Below are 16,736 nucleotides of genomic sequence, written 5' to 3'. Positions count from 1 at the left end.
CTAGTATTTCGCTTAGCGGTTACGTAATTTACACTATATTCCAATCTCATTGTACATTCAATAACTTTTGAATGGCGGTACCTATGTAATAATCGTCCTTATACCAGTGGACTACCGAGCATACTCGCCTGTTTCGTACTAAAATAACATTGTATTGGCCTAGACTGCATGACATTTACAAGTGCCAGCACTCGTGGCGTATTTGTCTAAATTATTCAATGTACTAACCGCATTAGAAATATTACAGAGCGAGATTCATTCCGGAAAATCATTTAGAATTACAATAATATCCACATATAGCAAGGTTCAAATATTGAATCTAAACTCGGTATAATTTTCCACAGCAGTAGTATATAAGTATGTGGCCATGATGAATATTATACATAGCGTGGTGGGGCTTTTACTAAACCGAGCGGGCCTAATTGACACATCTATGGAATATATATTTTAAATATATTACTGTTGTAACGTTACACTTTTGTCATACTTTGTAATTGTATTTCTGAGAGTATTTTGTATATTTGTGATGCGTCAATGAATAAGTTTAGTATTCATTTTCAAAATGACTACAATGCGGTGTTGTGTGTTAATATTTACTTTATAACTACTTTTTATATGAATAAAATGACTCATATTGGCCGTTTGGCGTAGGTCATGCGATCGAATTAGGGCGGTGAATCCGCCTTTAAAATCAAAAATGGATGTTGTGTTTGCCAGGCACAGAAGAGAAAACTTATTATGAAACAAATACAGAAAGGAATTAAAGGTTGTAGCCGTTATTATTTCTTATAAACAAATTACGAGTATAATATTGTTAGATAAGGTGATCAATTATTCACCTAATAGATGATCGGACACCGCTATCTATCTTAAAACGTCAAGTGTCAGTAACATATAACAACCAAATAGAATTCCGCGGTTTTCATAGACAATAAAAATAAGCATAAAATGATCGAACATATTTAAGAAGTAAAAACTCGTAGACTTTTAATTAACAGAAGTTACATCAGATAAAATGAGATACAGAAACTTAGAAACATTTTCCTGTGCGCTCCAATGGATCCGATTTTAATTCCAGATAAGTATTTTCGTGGAAATTAAAACGTACGTGACCATTAGTAGCTTATAAAGACTTGGAAAGCGAAACAGCGTTTGCTTAATTAAAAGAAATTATCTACTTATCGTTCAAAGTAAAATCTTATTGATAAAATCTCTCTGAAAGAAGTTAAGCCCTTTTTTACTTAACGATTCTTTTGTACTTTGCGTTAATTAATTACGCAGATTATAAATAGTAATTTTATTGAATTATATACTTAATTTAGTATTGTAAACATTTACATAGCTTGCTTGAGTTACATTGCCAGCAGGATACCTTGTAGCGAGATGTGGCATACGCGAGCCCTAATATCCCATATGGGAATGCATCTTCGATCGCGATTGGGGATCCAGTAACCGGTAACCTAACCTAACCTAACCTAACCTCACCTGTCTACACGATTAATCGATTTATACCATATACGGAATCGGTGAAGCGCAGCCTATGTTCTTTTTGATGAAGGCTACTGGCCAGATTACAAATTATGACAATAGCTCACCTGTCCATCATATCTCCTTCAGGCCGGTTTATGGCCGCGTCCTTCGAAGCCGAATACACGTACACCCGAGTATCGGCCTTATACCACTTGATACTGTGCATTTCACCGCAGGACTTGCCGTCGATGCGACATCGGAGTCGGGCCGTGTTGCCCACCAATGACGACGCGTGATCTGCAAAATAAATGTGATAACTCAATACGATTTATACAATAACCATAGTCGTCCAAAACCTTGCCTATATTATTAAATGTTTTCTATTTTACAACATATTATTTCTTGTTAAACCTAGTGTTAAAATACGCCAACAGCTGGGTTTGTACAAACAATATCATTGTACAAAATGCTGTGTTTAAAGTATGTGCCAGTATGTAAAGCAGGTTATCACAGAGGACATTAGCTACATAATCCTGATATTGTTGTGCCGTCATATGCGCCGAGTACAAACAGCTTGATATCTTACTCTCTGTCTCAAGTTATGAATGTTTATTAGAAGGGACTTTAAATTACGATTTCTGATACAACATATAAAAACGGGACTCTGTTCATAATAATAACTTTATTTATCTTTATAAAATGTCTTACGTAGTGACAGTACAAATAAACATGTGTCCGTCTATATACAACGTATCGTATAAGAGTCAGTGTAAATAAGTTATAAGACGTCTCTGAGATATTTTTGTGCCGTGACAAAAGTGTTTCACAGTACATCTCTGATAAGTCGCTTCCGCTCATACCAAACACCGTCTTCTCAATATCGTGAGCGTGTGATTTTATTTCGCAAAGAGGGCCATAATCCTTCCCTCGCGAATATTCTTGTTTATACTGTAAAATAGATTCGTTCCATGCGAAATACCTTTTAGATATATTGCAATTGGATTACTCTGCCTTTTAAGCCCACGAGTGTTACTTCTATTACTTGACAAACGACAAATTTCATAAATAAGGGAGGCAACGAAATGTTAAAAATATAAGCCATTCTGTGTCTACTTAGATTATTGATACAATTAGTATAAGAGACTTCCATTAAACGTACGTTTAATGATTTTTTTTATATCATTGAACCGAACTACTGGTAAATTTACAGCTCTTAAAGTTTACTTCTGCAAGATGTAGGAATTCAGGTTGGATCTATGGGGATCCTATTTAATTTTTATTCGAGTTACTGTAAACTAAACTTTAACGGCTCATTATTTTGTAGTTAAATGTTATTTTTTAGTTAATTGAGATATTTGTAAATAACTTTTAAACTACGTCAGGCTTTAGTCAGGGTTTTAATCACGTTTATGTTTTTCGCTCGTTTTTCTTCTATCGCTTATGTTCATTAAAATAACTTTAACTAATAAACAACTAACATTATAACTTAGTTCTAATTTATTTGGTTCTTACACTTTCCTTAGTTAAATCCCTTCTTTGTTGTGTTGTAATCTCCTCTTTGTGCATAATTCTCCTTGTGATCTTAATGATTATGTTTTAATTTCTCTTTGTCGATAACCGTTTTAACTATGGATCTCAAGTTAAGTGATCTATTCAATCTAAATATCGTTAACGTAATCTTAATATATTATTGCAAATCTGAACCGAATCTAGGAACGGGTTTCGTCGAAAAGGAAATAATCCGGGGTCAATCTGACCTTCTCTTGATTTAGACCCCAGGGCCAAGGATTATAGTTACCCTAACAATAAAATTAAAATTCTAATATAATTTGAAGGACATTTATCGGGTCACCGTCTTAAATCGTGGTGTTATACTTATAATTTTTCTGTATGATATGGAAATAATATTTATAGAGATTTAGAAAAATACATTACCTAGACACTTAAATAGATAAACATTGTATAATACATCGCTGTAAGGTGTGATAGAGTTAAAAAGAAACAATTTAAAAGAAGAAGTAATTTCTGTGTAATATTCCTCTCGGTGTAAGATTATCGTTTTGTAAACTCAGCGCTAAGCCACCGGCCGCTTGTGACGACACGATCTGTTGTTGCTTGTTACTTAACACTTACATTGAAAAGCTCTTTTCATTACTCTTTTAATAACTGTGCTTATAAACTATTGTAAAATTAGGTATGATAAAAATAAACAAAACAAATTACGCGAAAGTCAATATTTTGTTATATCAGTTAACACGCGGTCAGATCAAAAAACTAATATGCAATATGTATGAATTAGACAGCAATATGCGTTTATACGTTTGAATAATAACATAGAATTGACGGTAACTTTAAAGTAGTGTCAAATCAATACAAATAAGGAAGGATACACACATAAAAGGATGCTAAATGTAGGGGAATCAAGAAAAACATGTATCTTTATATGTATAGGATAAAAAACCGCTTATTGCTGGTGACCATTAAAACTCGTGATATAATAAGTGAATTTATTAATTTAATAATTGACAATAGCAGAAGCCAGTAGAGAGGTGTACTTTTATTTCATATTCAAGTCACTTTTACAAATTTAAAAAATAAAAACAAATTTACGGCACAAAGTTAACTAAATAGTTTCAATTTGAAACTACTTTTGCACACCTACATTGGGCCAATGGAGTACTTGTATTATTAAGTCTTTCATAAGAACCAATTGATATATTTATCATCTTTCCATAGAAATACAAGACACTAAAAATATATTAAAAACTAGCGACCCATGGTTCTTACGACTCATTGCCTACACCCGACAAGTTTGCATTATAAATGTCATATACAATATTATTAACTTTACGTTTTCAACTTTTTGGGTTTGTTATTTAAACAAGTTGAAAACGAAAGGAAGTCGGACGTAAGTTGCACATAAATTGTCGGTAAAGCGTCCAATTACCAAGTTGCACATTTATTACAGAACTTGTAAGAAATATTTCTTTTTTATTGCCATAGTTTTAAGAGGTTCCACTTTGAATTAATGTTCTTGCTCTGATATGTCGCTCTTTAAATTCGGCCAATAAAACTATTTGGTGCGTGAACTCTAAGACTTCTCGGCACGTTTCTTGTTAAACGATTTCTTAGTTAAAGTGTCGTCAACTTTTCTAACCGCAACATCCAAATAATTCAGTTTTCTCTTGGTTCTTCTTATAACAATAGTGATCTTTTATTACACCATGTTATTATTATGACATATAAGAAAAATTGTATTCCAAATACTGAATACTGATTATACACGGAAACGCAACTTTTCCAATATGTCCTTAGGCGGTGGACGTCAATTACAAAGTTTTCAGGGTTTTCACTTCGCTCAACACACGCGCAGCGAATATGTCAAAATTGAATTATTATTTTAAATAATGTTGTAAAACAAATACGTTTTCGTTTACAGATTTAATAAAATAATTAAAGAAATACAACGATATTTCGAAGTTTACCGCTGCGCACTTGTTTAATAATCACTTCCACTAGTAATCTTTTCAACAATCGTTTGGGTTTCTAACGGGAATATATAATCAGTTGGTATGGTCGAGTACGTTAAGGTATTTTAAAATATTCGCAATAAGGTTAATGGGATTACACAGCTGAGTTAACAGAATATTCGGCACTGTGTAGCAATTCACTAGTTTTATAATCTCAAAGCCAGCAATGCTGGATCTACAAGCTCTTAACTCTATATTGTTAAAGTTAGTTCGCCGTTACAGTGTTGCGCAGTCAACTCACTGAACTCAACTTTGTACAGATAGTTTGTTGCTTTGATATTTACAGATACCAGTATTTTAATACATATGGAATGCGCATAATTTTAAATAAGAACTTTCTATGCTTTTGTATTAATTTTACGAATTACCTTCTTTTTTTATTATTATTTAGAAACGGAAACAAGGAATTCACTGGTCAGAGCAGAAAATAATATTAAGTTCTTATGAATAATGGAAGTTTTTTTTTAATTTACTACAGTAGAAATTAATTTGTTATACAATTTCATAAATAGTATATATTTTGGGATTTAAAATTGGTAACACGACATAAAGTTACTCACGTCTCAACAACCTACGCTACAACCTTTTTCACCTTTAACCTCACGATGTTTTCTTCACCGTTCGAGCGAATGTTAAATGTGCACATAGAAAGAAAGTTTATTTGTTCACAGCCGGGAATCGAACCTACGACCTCAGGGATGAGAGTCGCACGCTGAAGCCACTATACCAACACTGCTGTTTATAAAATATAAAAATATATCTAAACAAAGTTAGTAATTACAAAGAACATCGGATATTTATTTTCTGTATATAAACGGTAAAGAAATACAAGAGAAGAGACTCGTTGTGGCCCTGAGGCGCTTGTTTTGCATCATTTCGAAACATCACAAAACTTTCACCATCGAACGTATTACTTCTCGTCGCAGGAAAACATGTAAATCAGTTATTCCGCAAAACGGCCGGAATATTATCCGGGGCATTAGCATCTCACCCATAAATCGGTGGCTAATTTCACAACTTTTTGGCACAAACCGCTGAGCGGTTATGGCCCAAGTTCTTGATGTGATTTAATACGTTTCATGCTTTCTATAATAAAAGGCTAAAGTCGCGTTTAAGGGATATCCATACAGAGCTCTTAAAACAATGATTTTACGGTCTCCTAAAAGGTTCATATTATCGTAGTTGGATACCACCGAGAACATAATATAAAGTCGTCGCCTTCATAGTATAACTTAAACAAAAGCGTAATTAGTAAAGATGGTTAAAAGGTCAAACCTTGTGAAATAAACGACAAATGAGTTTGTTTATTGCAGATTATCCAACCCTATACTATTGTCAGTTATATTATTTACTTACAATATTAAAATATATTCTTACGCTTGTTTGACAGAGCCTTTTCAGGTTTTCCTAAAAATAATAAGCTATGTTTAACGGAACAACTTTTTGTTCGCGTGAAACGTGAAATGAGCTACAATTTGTTTGAAAACTTTTCAATGGTCAAGTTAGAAAGTATACAGCTAATTTTGACCCTAATATTTTCTTTTTATGATGTCCTAATTGGCGAGAAACCCATTTAGTAGCATTTACATTTTTAAGGAGCTAAGGGACTGGCTTATTAATTTTACTTATTAAAGGCACATATTATGTATCAGAAAATAAATAAATATATAAATTTGCTGAATTTTTGAAGTCAAGACAGTTTCTGCTTAGATCGTATAAGTTCCTAAATTTAGGAACCAAAAGTGACCATCACTGGAATCGGTCACAACATCCATTTAAATCAATTAATTTATGTTGTCAAAGTTTTGTTAAACAAATAGCAACAGAGTTGATTTGATTACACGCCAACTTTCGTGTTTCATTCGAGAGCAATGAATAAAAATTCATTGGAAAATTTCGCGTAAATGCCTCGGCATTGGAACTCGAATATTTGACGTCATTCCAAAGTGAATTCTCCAACGCGATATTTACCAAATTCACAGATATTTTCGAAATGTCATTTCCACGCGTTTTATACGAAGCATATAAAGAATTTGGATATAATATTTATAAAGTGCATTGAATTTGAATAGAGTTTTTCAAGAATTTTCTACGAAGTTCTCAAATAGAAGTCGTTCGGCTTTTTATTTAACATAACCACGGTATTTAAAAGAAAAATATAAATAACGTCACGTAAAAACGACAAAACTGGTACAATATTAATTAAAAACAATATTTTAATTTTACGAATAGGTACTACTATGGCTTAAAAAATTTGGAAATCATAACTTCGTAATAAGGTTGTAAAAATTAACTAACAGTTAACAAGCAAACTTATCTTAATTATTTTCAGCTTTATCTGTTTATACGTAGATCATATTAATATATGTATTTACTTTTATCTTATTTTTTCGGTTACATATTTCTTGCTTAAGAAAACAATTAAGTTAAATACTATAAGACGTTTATTTAAAATAATAAAAATAATAGTAATAAGTATTATTATTATTATATATCTTCGAATAAAAACTTTGAGCAACGTTGGCCACAAGGGCTTGTGCGTGCGTCTTTCATTGCTGTAGTCGTAGATTGGATTCCCAACTTTGCACAAATGGACTGTAACACGGACATAGTCTGTGTGCGTATTTAACACTCGCTCGTTCAGTGAAGGAAAGCATCGCAAGGAAACAGAAATCAACGTCGTGTTTAATCAACACTCATTGCATGATCACAAAACAGATACAGAAAACTGATGTCAAACCGTAGTATAAGCTGTAGCGAATTAATTCAGTAATATATGGATAACCATATATTACTGAATAAATGTTATGTTACTGTCATGTTATATTTTAACAATAATGTTATGTTATATAAAAATATCATGCGGAAGCCTTTTTAGCTGAATTAGTCACTTGCGCACTGCTCTAATTAAACTTGCAATTTTAAATCTATCCAATATGGCGCGCAATTGTTGCCTAGAAACAAGACTATACTATAAACATTAGAGAATATTAATGTTGCAAACTATAATAAAACACAGTTGGAATATAAATCACCGGCATTGTTGCCGGAAGATAGTGACAGCAGAAAAACGATACGCTATCCGTTAGCCATTTTATTTATTTTTTACCATCATTCAGGTCAGCCGAATAGATTCTACTGAAATGATTTATTTGTTATATTAAAATGGATTTTTGATCGAATATCCACAAACGTACATGTGATTTATGAAGAATGCTTAAGATCTATAAAGATTCTAATGACCTAAGCTAATTCCTAGAGTCATTTTAATGTTGTATATTTTAAGTTCCGCTTCGTCATATCTACGATGTATTCTCAAAGTTTATTCTTAGAATTTAACGTAAACACGAAGTTCAAGATTCCTTAATCGGAAATTCCATTTATTTAACCTGTCAATTTTCATTTAGTCAGATAAATAACATTAACACAACTATCACCTCCTCATAAGTAAAAAATGTATGCTGATGATTAGTAACTAACAAAGTGTAGTTCTAGGATCGAAATATTTTTGATTCCCTACAAAATCAGAGACAGGGCAAACTGCATCAAATTTCAATGTAAGTAACTATATCCAGAAGTCTAGACGAATAAAAAATAAGTACGGACCTATCCCAGGTTCGGATCCAACAATTTTAGGAGCTCATCTACATATAAAAATGTATAAGAATTCTATTCATTAATTGTTAATACACTGTTATCATATATTTACAAAGATGGTTTATACGTGTATTATTTTTGCTAAAAATCAAATTGTCAAAGAGACATCCACAAAGTGATGTATGGTTATCCATCGGTTTATGTCAACGACAGAGTAATAACAGTGGCTACAAACTATCGAATATTATATCTGTTCGGCACATTTACAAAGTCAGCCAACCCCTGTTGTTGAAATAATTTACTTTTGGTATCTATTTTTGTAGGAGTTGACTGAAAAATAGAGTAAACATTTTAAAATATAGCTGACATATGCCTCAAAACGCCCGAAACAAACTCTAAGGTATTTACTAACAATATATTCAACAATTATACGACATAATTCCTACTTGACTCCGGCCCTGAAGCCAAAAAGCTCTAGACAATAAAAATGATGGCAGTGCGATCCCTCGCGTCAACACTCTACTTTACGACTCTCGACTGAATTGTTCCAGATTATAATATTGACTGGCTCAGAATCACGACATTGTCTGTGTCCACATTCCATATAAACCACGGTATTTCATAACATTACACACACCCAACGGGCCTATGTTTAGTATGCAACGTGAATTATCTTGGGTTGCACATAAGACTATTTACTAAATTCAATCATTACTTTAATATTTTAGAAATAATAAACTCGAGATTTTAATTCTGTTTTGCTCATAATAGGTAAATGAAAAATAAAAATTGAAAAGAAAAATAATATAAATTAATAGCTATATGTAACGTTCTTCAAAAGAACTTTTATACAGAATAAACAAGAAATATTCTTGATTAGAATACATTCAGTACAACATAGCAATACGGTATTTCCAGCATGAGAAATGTACAGTCTCCTAAAGCAATATGTTTGAGAAATTCCCGTATATTTGTTCATGAAACAGTGGCATCGCAATCCTTAAGAAAAATCGCTCTTTCCACGCCTCGAGTGGCGATTTGTCGACTTTTTGCGACTGGCAACCCCCTCACAGTTAGTGAGCTTATAAATTATAGCCAATGGCCTGCAATATGTCGTCAGTGACTCAGTTTTTAGCTAGAAACACCATGAGTGTAACGAAATCTTGGATGTTACGTGATGCACTATTGAAGGATCTGGTATATGAGTCGTTTCCGCAGTTGCCTTACAGATGCTGTGTCATTTTTTTTCTAATAGATATTGTAGATCTTTTCTAATAATGTTCTAATAATGCTAATCCATCATTTTATATCTTTAGAAAAGTATACCATGTACATAAATTTAAATTAAAAATGATTAAAAAAAAATACTCCAAATGGAATAAAAACTATATAGATAACAAAAATTCTGGATTCATGTTTCAGCACAATTTCCCAACAAATCTGTGAAATATTCATAATTTCCCGCGTGTGCCAAGTTTCCCCGCGCTGCGCCGGTCGCTAATAGACAATTTTCTATTTCATAAATCCGTTACATCTAAACTGTTTATGAAATATGGATATAAATTGTACTATGTGTGTGCTACGAAGTTAGTAGCCTCTGAGTAAAGCATAAATATAAGCATAATTTTTTTGCACTTTAGTGTACTTACAAAAATTCAAAAGTAATTAAATGGAAGGCTATATCATTACTATCATAACATTGACCATATATATACTTAAGTCTACACATACCTCGGCAAACGAATAAGCTTCGAGAGAAACAGTTCTTATTTGAACGTTGAACACAGAATACAGCAACCTAGAATATATACTGGAGCTTGCAGGAAATATTTAAAAGTGATATGTTACTGAACCTTAAAGCTTTTACTTTACCTTACCTCCGCTTGTCAAATATGAGAATACTCAAACAAGTTAAGTAAATAAAATAGTAAGCTTGTCAGAGGGGTGAACTTTATTAAATGCGTATTTGAATTAACTTTCGTCAACCAAAGATGCAGTCAAGTTTGATAAAATAATTAAAATGGAAGTGGGCGGGACACGTGGTTAACCTCCCATATTATGGAAGATGGACAGAATGAGTCACATCATGTAATGGACCAAAAGCCATCAAGGGTTTGTTCAAGGGAAAAATGGCATTCCTTGGACCTGCTTCAAGAATATATACCTATGAAGGTTTTCCTACTTAAATTGTAACCTATAATTTAACATATCTTATGTGTTTACAAAGTAACAGAATATTGGTATTTCTTTCTTTGTATAAATCATAATAATTAATAATTATCATTTATCATAGTAGGAAATTAATGACTTTTTTATTCAATATATACCACAGTTAAGACGTCAGTTCATAAATATTATGAATATTGGTATTAAGTCTAATGAGTTGGTGTTAAGTGTTAACTAACTTACTTGTTTGACACGCGGCTGAGTTATGGGACGGAGTTTGGGCAAACATTTGTTGAGATTCAAGGACAATTAATATTCATGTAACCGCTGAAATGCTTTATTATAATCTTGATTTTATGAATGAATTTATAATATACTAGTTCAATCTTGTGTCTTGGTTGACTGAATAAAATTCTCACACATTCGGCTATGGTTTCAAGTTGTTATATTCACGAAACGAATTTAAGGAAATAGTAAAAACCAGAGTTTACTTTTTAAAGGCTTTTTTTTCTTCTTGTTTATGGCTTTTATTTATGCCAACTGGGCACAAGTTACTTCGCCAGTGTCGTGTAGATGGAGAAGACACGAAGGAGATTGATCGGTAAAAATAATAATTAAGTTAATTTTGAATATACACAAAAAAAATAGTTGAAATTGGATTGTTAGTTTTGAGACAGCACAGACAACACAAATATGAGTAAAAGCATTATTAAATACTGTTTACTATTTATGAATAATTTATATATATTACACTTTAATTCTATTGCTTTCTATATATTTACATAAAAATCTACAATATGGACTAAACACAAACATTAACAAACATTTAACACTTAAAGGGCGGGGGACTTTAGAGGGAAGAATGTCATAAAGAGGATAAGTTAGTTTGAGACAATTAAATAGTATGTGAGATACAGTGCCTTCATCCAAGCCACACTCACAGATAGAGTGATCCCTTATCCGGAGCTTGGCTAGATGAACAGGGGTGCAAGCATGTCCAAGACGCAGACGCGAGATTGTGGATGTAATATAGCGATTTGCATTTCGATAATAACAAAACCAGGGTTGTCTTGGTATGTTTGGTTGGATGGAAGCATAAAACTTACCCTATAAATACTGCCGGCGAATGTGTAGAGGAGGATCAACACACTCAAACTGCAAAGCATTCGTAGGGGAGGATTTCATTGCACCTAGAATGATTCTTAGGCACCTATACTGAATTTTGTTTAATTTTCCAGCAGCTGATTTGTTAAAGGGATCCAGAACAAACATACAGTAATCCATATGACTACGTACTAAGGCATTATACAATAACTTTAAAGAATAGGGGTGAGCACCCCACCAAACCCCCGCTACTGCTCTTAATACGTTAATACCTTTTTCACATTTTTTTATTACGTGTTCAGAGTGGGCAATTCCGTTCAGCCGATTGTCTAAATAAATACCTAAAAAATTTACTTTATCTGTCAGGTTGATTGCTTGATTTTCAAATGAAATGAGTAGAGTAGGAATGTATCTCTTCCTTGTAAACACCACTGCCTGAGAATTGCCAGCTGACAGGGACAAGCCGTGGTCAGACAACCACTGGCCTAGATAATACAAAGCAGAATTGATACGACAAGATACTTCCCCTATACTGCCTGAGCTGTGATAGAGGACAATATCATCAGCATATTGTAAGATGTTACAAAAACTGGTGACAGACAGTTCGAGGTCGTGGGTATAAATGCTATAGAGCAGAGGGCTGAGAACTGAGCCTTGAGGGAGACCTTTCCAGACTAGACTGGGGGGAAGAGAGGTATCCTGATGCTTTATCAGAATAGATCTTCAAAATAGCAGATTACATATGAGATGAACCATCCTTAAAGGTACACTCAGCTTAAGCATTTTCTGCCTGAGCGCCGGAAGTAGGACACTGTCATATGCAGAAGCAATATCAAGAAACACACCCACAAGGTACTCTCCTTTTGTAAAGGCTAGGCGAATGTCTGTTGTCAGTATACTGACGCTGTCTGTGGTACTCCAACCCCTCCGAAACCCAAATTGGGAGGAGGGGAGAATATTTCTACTTTCCATTAACCATTCCAGTCGGTTTTTAAGAAGGTGTTCTGTTACTTTAGCTAAAGTAGATGACAAAGCTATGGGTCGATATGAATTTGAATCTGAAGGGATTTTTCCAGGTTTGAGAATGGGAATGACTATTTGAGATATCCAAGATGCCGGTATAATACCAGTTTCAAAACATTTGTTTAGTTGAATCTTTGAGACCATTAAGAGCGATTTGAAGCTCAGAGAAAGAAAAGGGAGCATCCATTTCATCGGAAGCTGGAGCTGGCATAGAACTCAGAAATGAGTCCACGTAGGGAACGAAAGGTGGAGCCAATTTGTCTGCAAAGTTGTTAATCCAGTCAGAAGGGTTATTTGAAGAAGCATCAACATGGTTCAGGGAACGACGGAATCTCCTCACATTTGACCACACAATAGTGGATGGAGAGCGAGGGCTAAGGGATTCACAAAATTGTATCCAACTAGATCTTTTCTTTTTCGATACTAACCTTTTAATTTTAGCATCAAGCCTCTGATAATTATTAAAGTTCTCCTGAGACATACAGGCTGAGTAAGATTTCTCTGTAGCCATTCTCTTACCAAACAAATCGCTGCATTCATCATCCCACCAGGGAGAGGAAAGCAGCAGATTTTTAGGAGAGTGCTTTTTGGGGATCTGATAATCGGCCGAAGATATGAGAGAATTTAAAAATAGATCATAGAAAGACAAGACATTTTCTTCACGTTCCAAATCCGGCAGAGTGTCTACCATACAATCAACGGATTGGGCATACTCTTTCCAGTTTGCTTTTTTGAGTTTATATTTCAAAAGGGGGTTGTGGTAAGAGAGGGATAAGGATTTGTTGTTTAATGTAATAAGTATGGGAAAATGATCACTGCCATAGGTGGACTCAAGGGCGTTCCAAGTTAGTTGCGAGGCTAGGTTAGGGGAGCAGAGGGTGAGATCCACTGCAGATTTGGGATTCTGATTAGGGTATACCCTGTGAGTTGGGGAGCCATCATTGAGGATACAGAGATTGACAACGTCAAGTAAGTCAATCAGCAGTGGAGCAAACCTAACACTAGCGTGGCACCCCCACATAGTGTGATGGGTATTAAAGTCACCCATGGCTATGATAGGGATGGGAAGGGATGATAAAATTGATTGTATCTCGGGAAGAACAGAAGGAGAAGGGTGAGGTATATACAAAGATACAAAAGAAATATCTAAGGTACGAACAGCAACAGCATTAATCTGTTCGCTATGGGTAGGAAGAGGAATTTGGGAGAAAGGGAGGGAATGCCGTACAAAGACAGCACTGCTCGCATACCCATCATTCCTGTCATCCCTCAGACAGGAGAAACCAGGCACCCGAAATCGGTAACCAGGTCTCAGCCATGTCTCCGAGATGGCAACAATTGTGGGTTTATGGAGGTTTATGAGGGAGATCAATTCGTGTTTTCTTGAACGTAAGCTTTTACTATTCCATTGAATTAGGGTTATTGGGTCCGTTTTGTAATAATTTAAAGAGTTGGGATAGGTTTTTGGCAACGTTGGGCGGTAGGGGAATTTCGCTAAATGGGGCGACAATACTGCGAAGGAATTCAGAAAGAAATTCTAACATTTTGCCCTGAGAGGGAAGGGTGTCAACATTATTGTTGAGAGCACAACCATTTGGGAGAGATGAGGAGCACTCACCAACAATAGTCTGGTGAGCTGTTCTATCGTACCCCTTTGCTAGAGAAGCTTGGGGACGAGAGGAGCGATACATTGTTTGGCGATAGGAAGTTTTGGTAGGAGTTTGGGCTTTTTGAGGAGATCTTAGAGAATAGACAGGAGGGGTAAACATTTCTTTTGTTATCTCAGCATATGAACGTCGGACAAGTGGAAGCCGAATTGCTGCTTCAATGTATGAGATATTGTTCTGGGACATCACCATTTTTATGGATTGCTGTCGAGTAAATTCTGGACAGCCCTTGTCAGAAGCAAAATGTTTACCTGAGCAATGTAGACATGTGGATGTTTCTAAGGTGACTTCGCACGTATCACCTGTATGGGGCTGAGCACACCTGTAACATCTGGGCTTAAATCGGCAGATCTATTTGATATGACCAAAACGGCAGCAGTTCAGGCACTGTATGGTTGGAAGTTTGTAGGTTTCGACAGGGAGGGAAGTGTGGTAAGAGTAACTCTTTGAAGGGAGTATTTGTCCCCTGAAGGTAAGGATAACAGATTGGGTAGACACCCAGGTGGTGACACCCTCAGTAACTGATTTTCGGTTCAGTCGCCTTGACTTTAATACCTCACCACATCCAGGAGGAAGCTCTAATGAATCAACGAGTTCGTCCATTGACCAGTCTACCGGTACACCTTTGACCAACCCCATTCTGGTTATGTTATAAGAAGGGATAATAGTTTTAAACTTGCACATAGCGAGAATCGGGTTAACCAGAAAGTTGTTGGCAGCTTCAGCAGAAGAGAACTCAACGGTAATTTTATTACGGCCTACATTTTTTACACCACCGTGTATGACAGAACTAATTTTGTGCTTATGCATAAACTGACTGAATGTAATAGAACGTAACGAGGCTCCAGAAGATGGGTCCTCTACTTCCCGGGAAACTTGGACAATGAATGGACCTTTATCATCATTAGAGTACGATCGAGGGCCATCGGAAAAGGAGGGGTGGACATATAGGTGTTGAACAGACGGGTTCGCCTGAGTGGGATCCGTAATTGTTTTTTAAAGGAAGGCATATTTCTCTCCTCTCCTTGTCGTTTGCGAGACGTAGAAAAGGTTCCCGGGTCGGGAGGTTCGGGGTCAGGATCCATTTTACTGGAACTGCAGCGACTGTATAAGTTTAAATTTTATACTTTACCAGCACCAATAGGGTTAGTTTTGTGAAGATAGAACAATAACAACTATTTTAGCTTTGGAAAATCACAGAAAAACTAAAATCTCACTGACACGTGCGTCAACCATCCAAAAGTCTTTTTAAAGGCTTCTGCTTGGTTCGAGCGCTCAATCGAATTGAGTGAACTACCGAATTTATAATAAACAAGTTTCCTGACATTTCGTGTAGGTCGTTCTGCCGGTCGGACCGATCCCGAATCGACTACAGAGTCAATCGACAGTCATAGGAACGAGTGTCACATATTACTTTATTTAATGTTTTGAATTATAATAAATTACTTTTAATAATAATAATTAATGACCACTGTATAGTCATTAATTTGTAACTCTAGCAACATTTGCAAATGAAATTTAGCAATTGTATTAACTGTTTCAAAATATTTGACAATGACAATCGTAGCTGACAGTGGCACCTTTTCTCCGACATCAATAATGACTAAGAAATTACTATGACCAATTTGTAGATTAAAAAAACATTGAATGCAAAGTCAATATTGATAAATCAAGTAAACTACTAATAATAACGGTTATAGACTATTAAGACTTTTACGTTGTTAATTTCCGAGCTCTGTGAAATACAATGACAGCTGATACCAGCGCCATTGATGCGACATATAAATAGTTTTATGGGCTTGACTTGAATTTAGCAATTCATAATATACTTGCGGAAAAGGTCCATTTCAGCATTAGTCAAATAATAAGTTATACTGAAACATCGCATTGCGTTTATGTGTATCGGAATGAATTTCATTAGTCTGCGTGCCGGGAAATTAATACTTAATGAGCCTCTACTTGAAACGAGATAAAGTTTAGGCAATCCTGTATGTATATTACATACTCTGTGTACAATATAAAATTATCAAGCTATTGATATTTTACTTAAGAAAAGTTTCATAATACTGAGAAGTAAATGAAAAATTGACAGAATGTTTAATTAAATTAAAGTATTTTCATAATTTAACATTGCTATGAAAAGCGAATCGATGCTTAAACTATTCTAAAATAAGCAATG

The 16,736-nt window shown here is 34.7% G+C and overlaps 1 protein-coding gene across 5 annotated transcripts in view; it reads right to left on the bottom strand.

Annotated features, from left to right (window-relative positions):
* The window catches only part of LOC123720001 (hemicentin-1), a 180,525-nt gene that overhangs the window by 95,817 nt on the left and 67,972 nt on the right, over positions 1-16,736 (bottom strand). For all 5 annotated transcript variants that reach the window (XM_045676388.1, XM_045676389.1, XM_045676385.1 and 2 more), the window contains exon 3: positions 1,596-1,767. In XM_045676388.1, coding sequence (XP_045532344.1) covers positions 1,596-1,767 — 172 coding nt within the window. The remainder of the gene's footprint in view (positions 1-1,595; positions 1,768-16,736) is intronic.

Source organism: Pieris brassicae, chromosome 2 (assembly GCF_905147105.1).
Source record: "Pieris brassicae chromosome 2, ilPieBrab1.1, whole genome shotgun sequence".
Classification (NCBI taxonomy): Eukaryota; Metazoa; Arthropoda; class Insecta; order Lepidoptera; family Pieridae; genus Pieris; species Pieris brassicae.
Note: the sequence above shows the minus strand (reverse complement) of the source record. Positions and strands in the feature narration are given on the sequence as shown.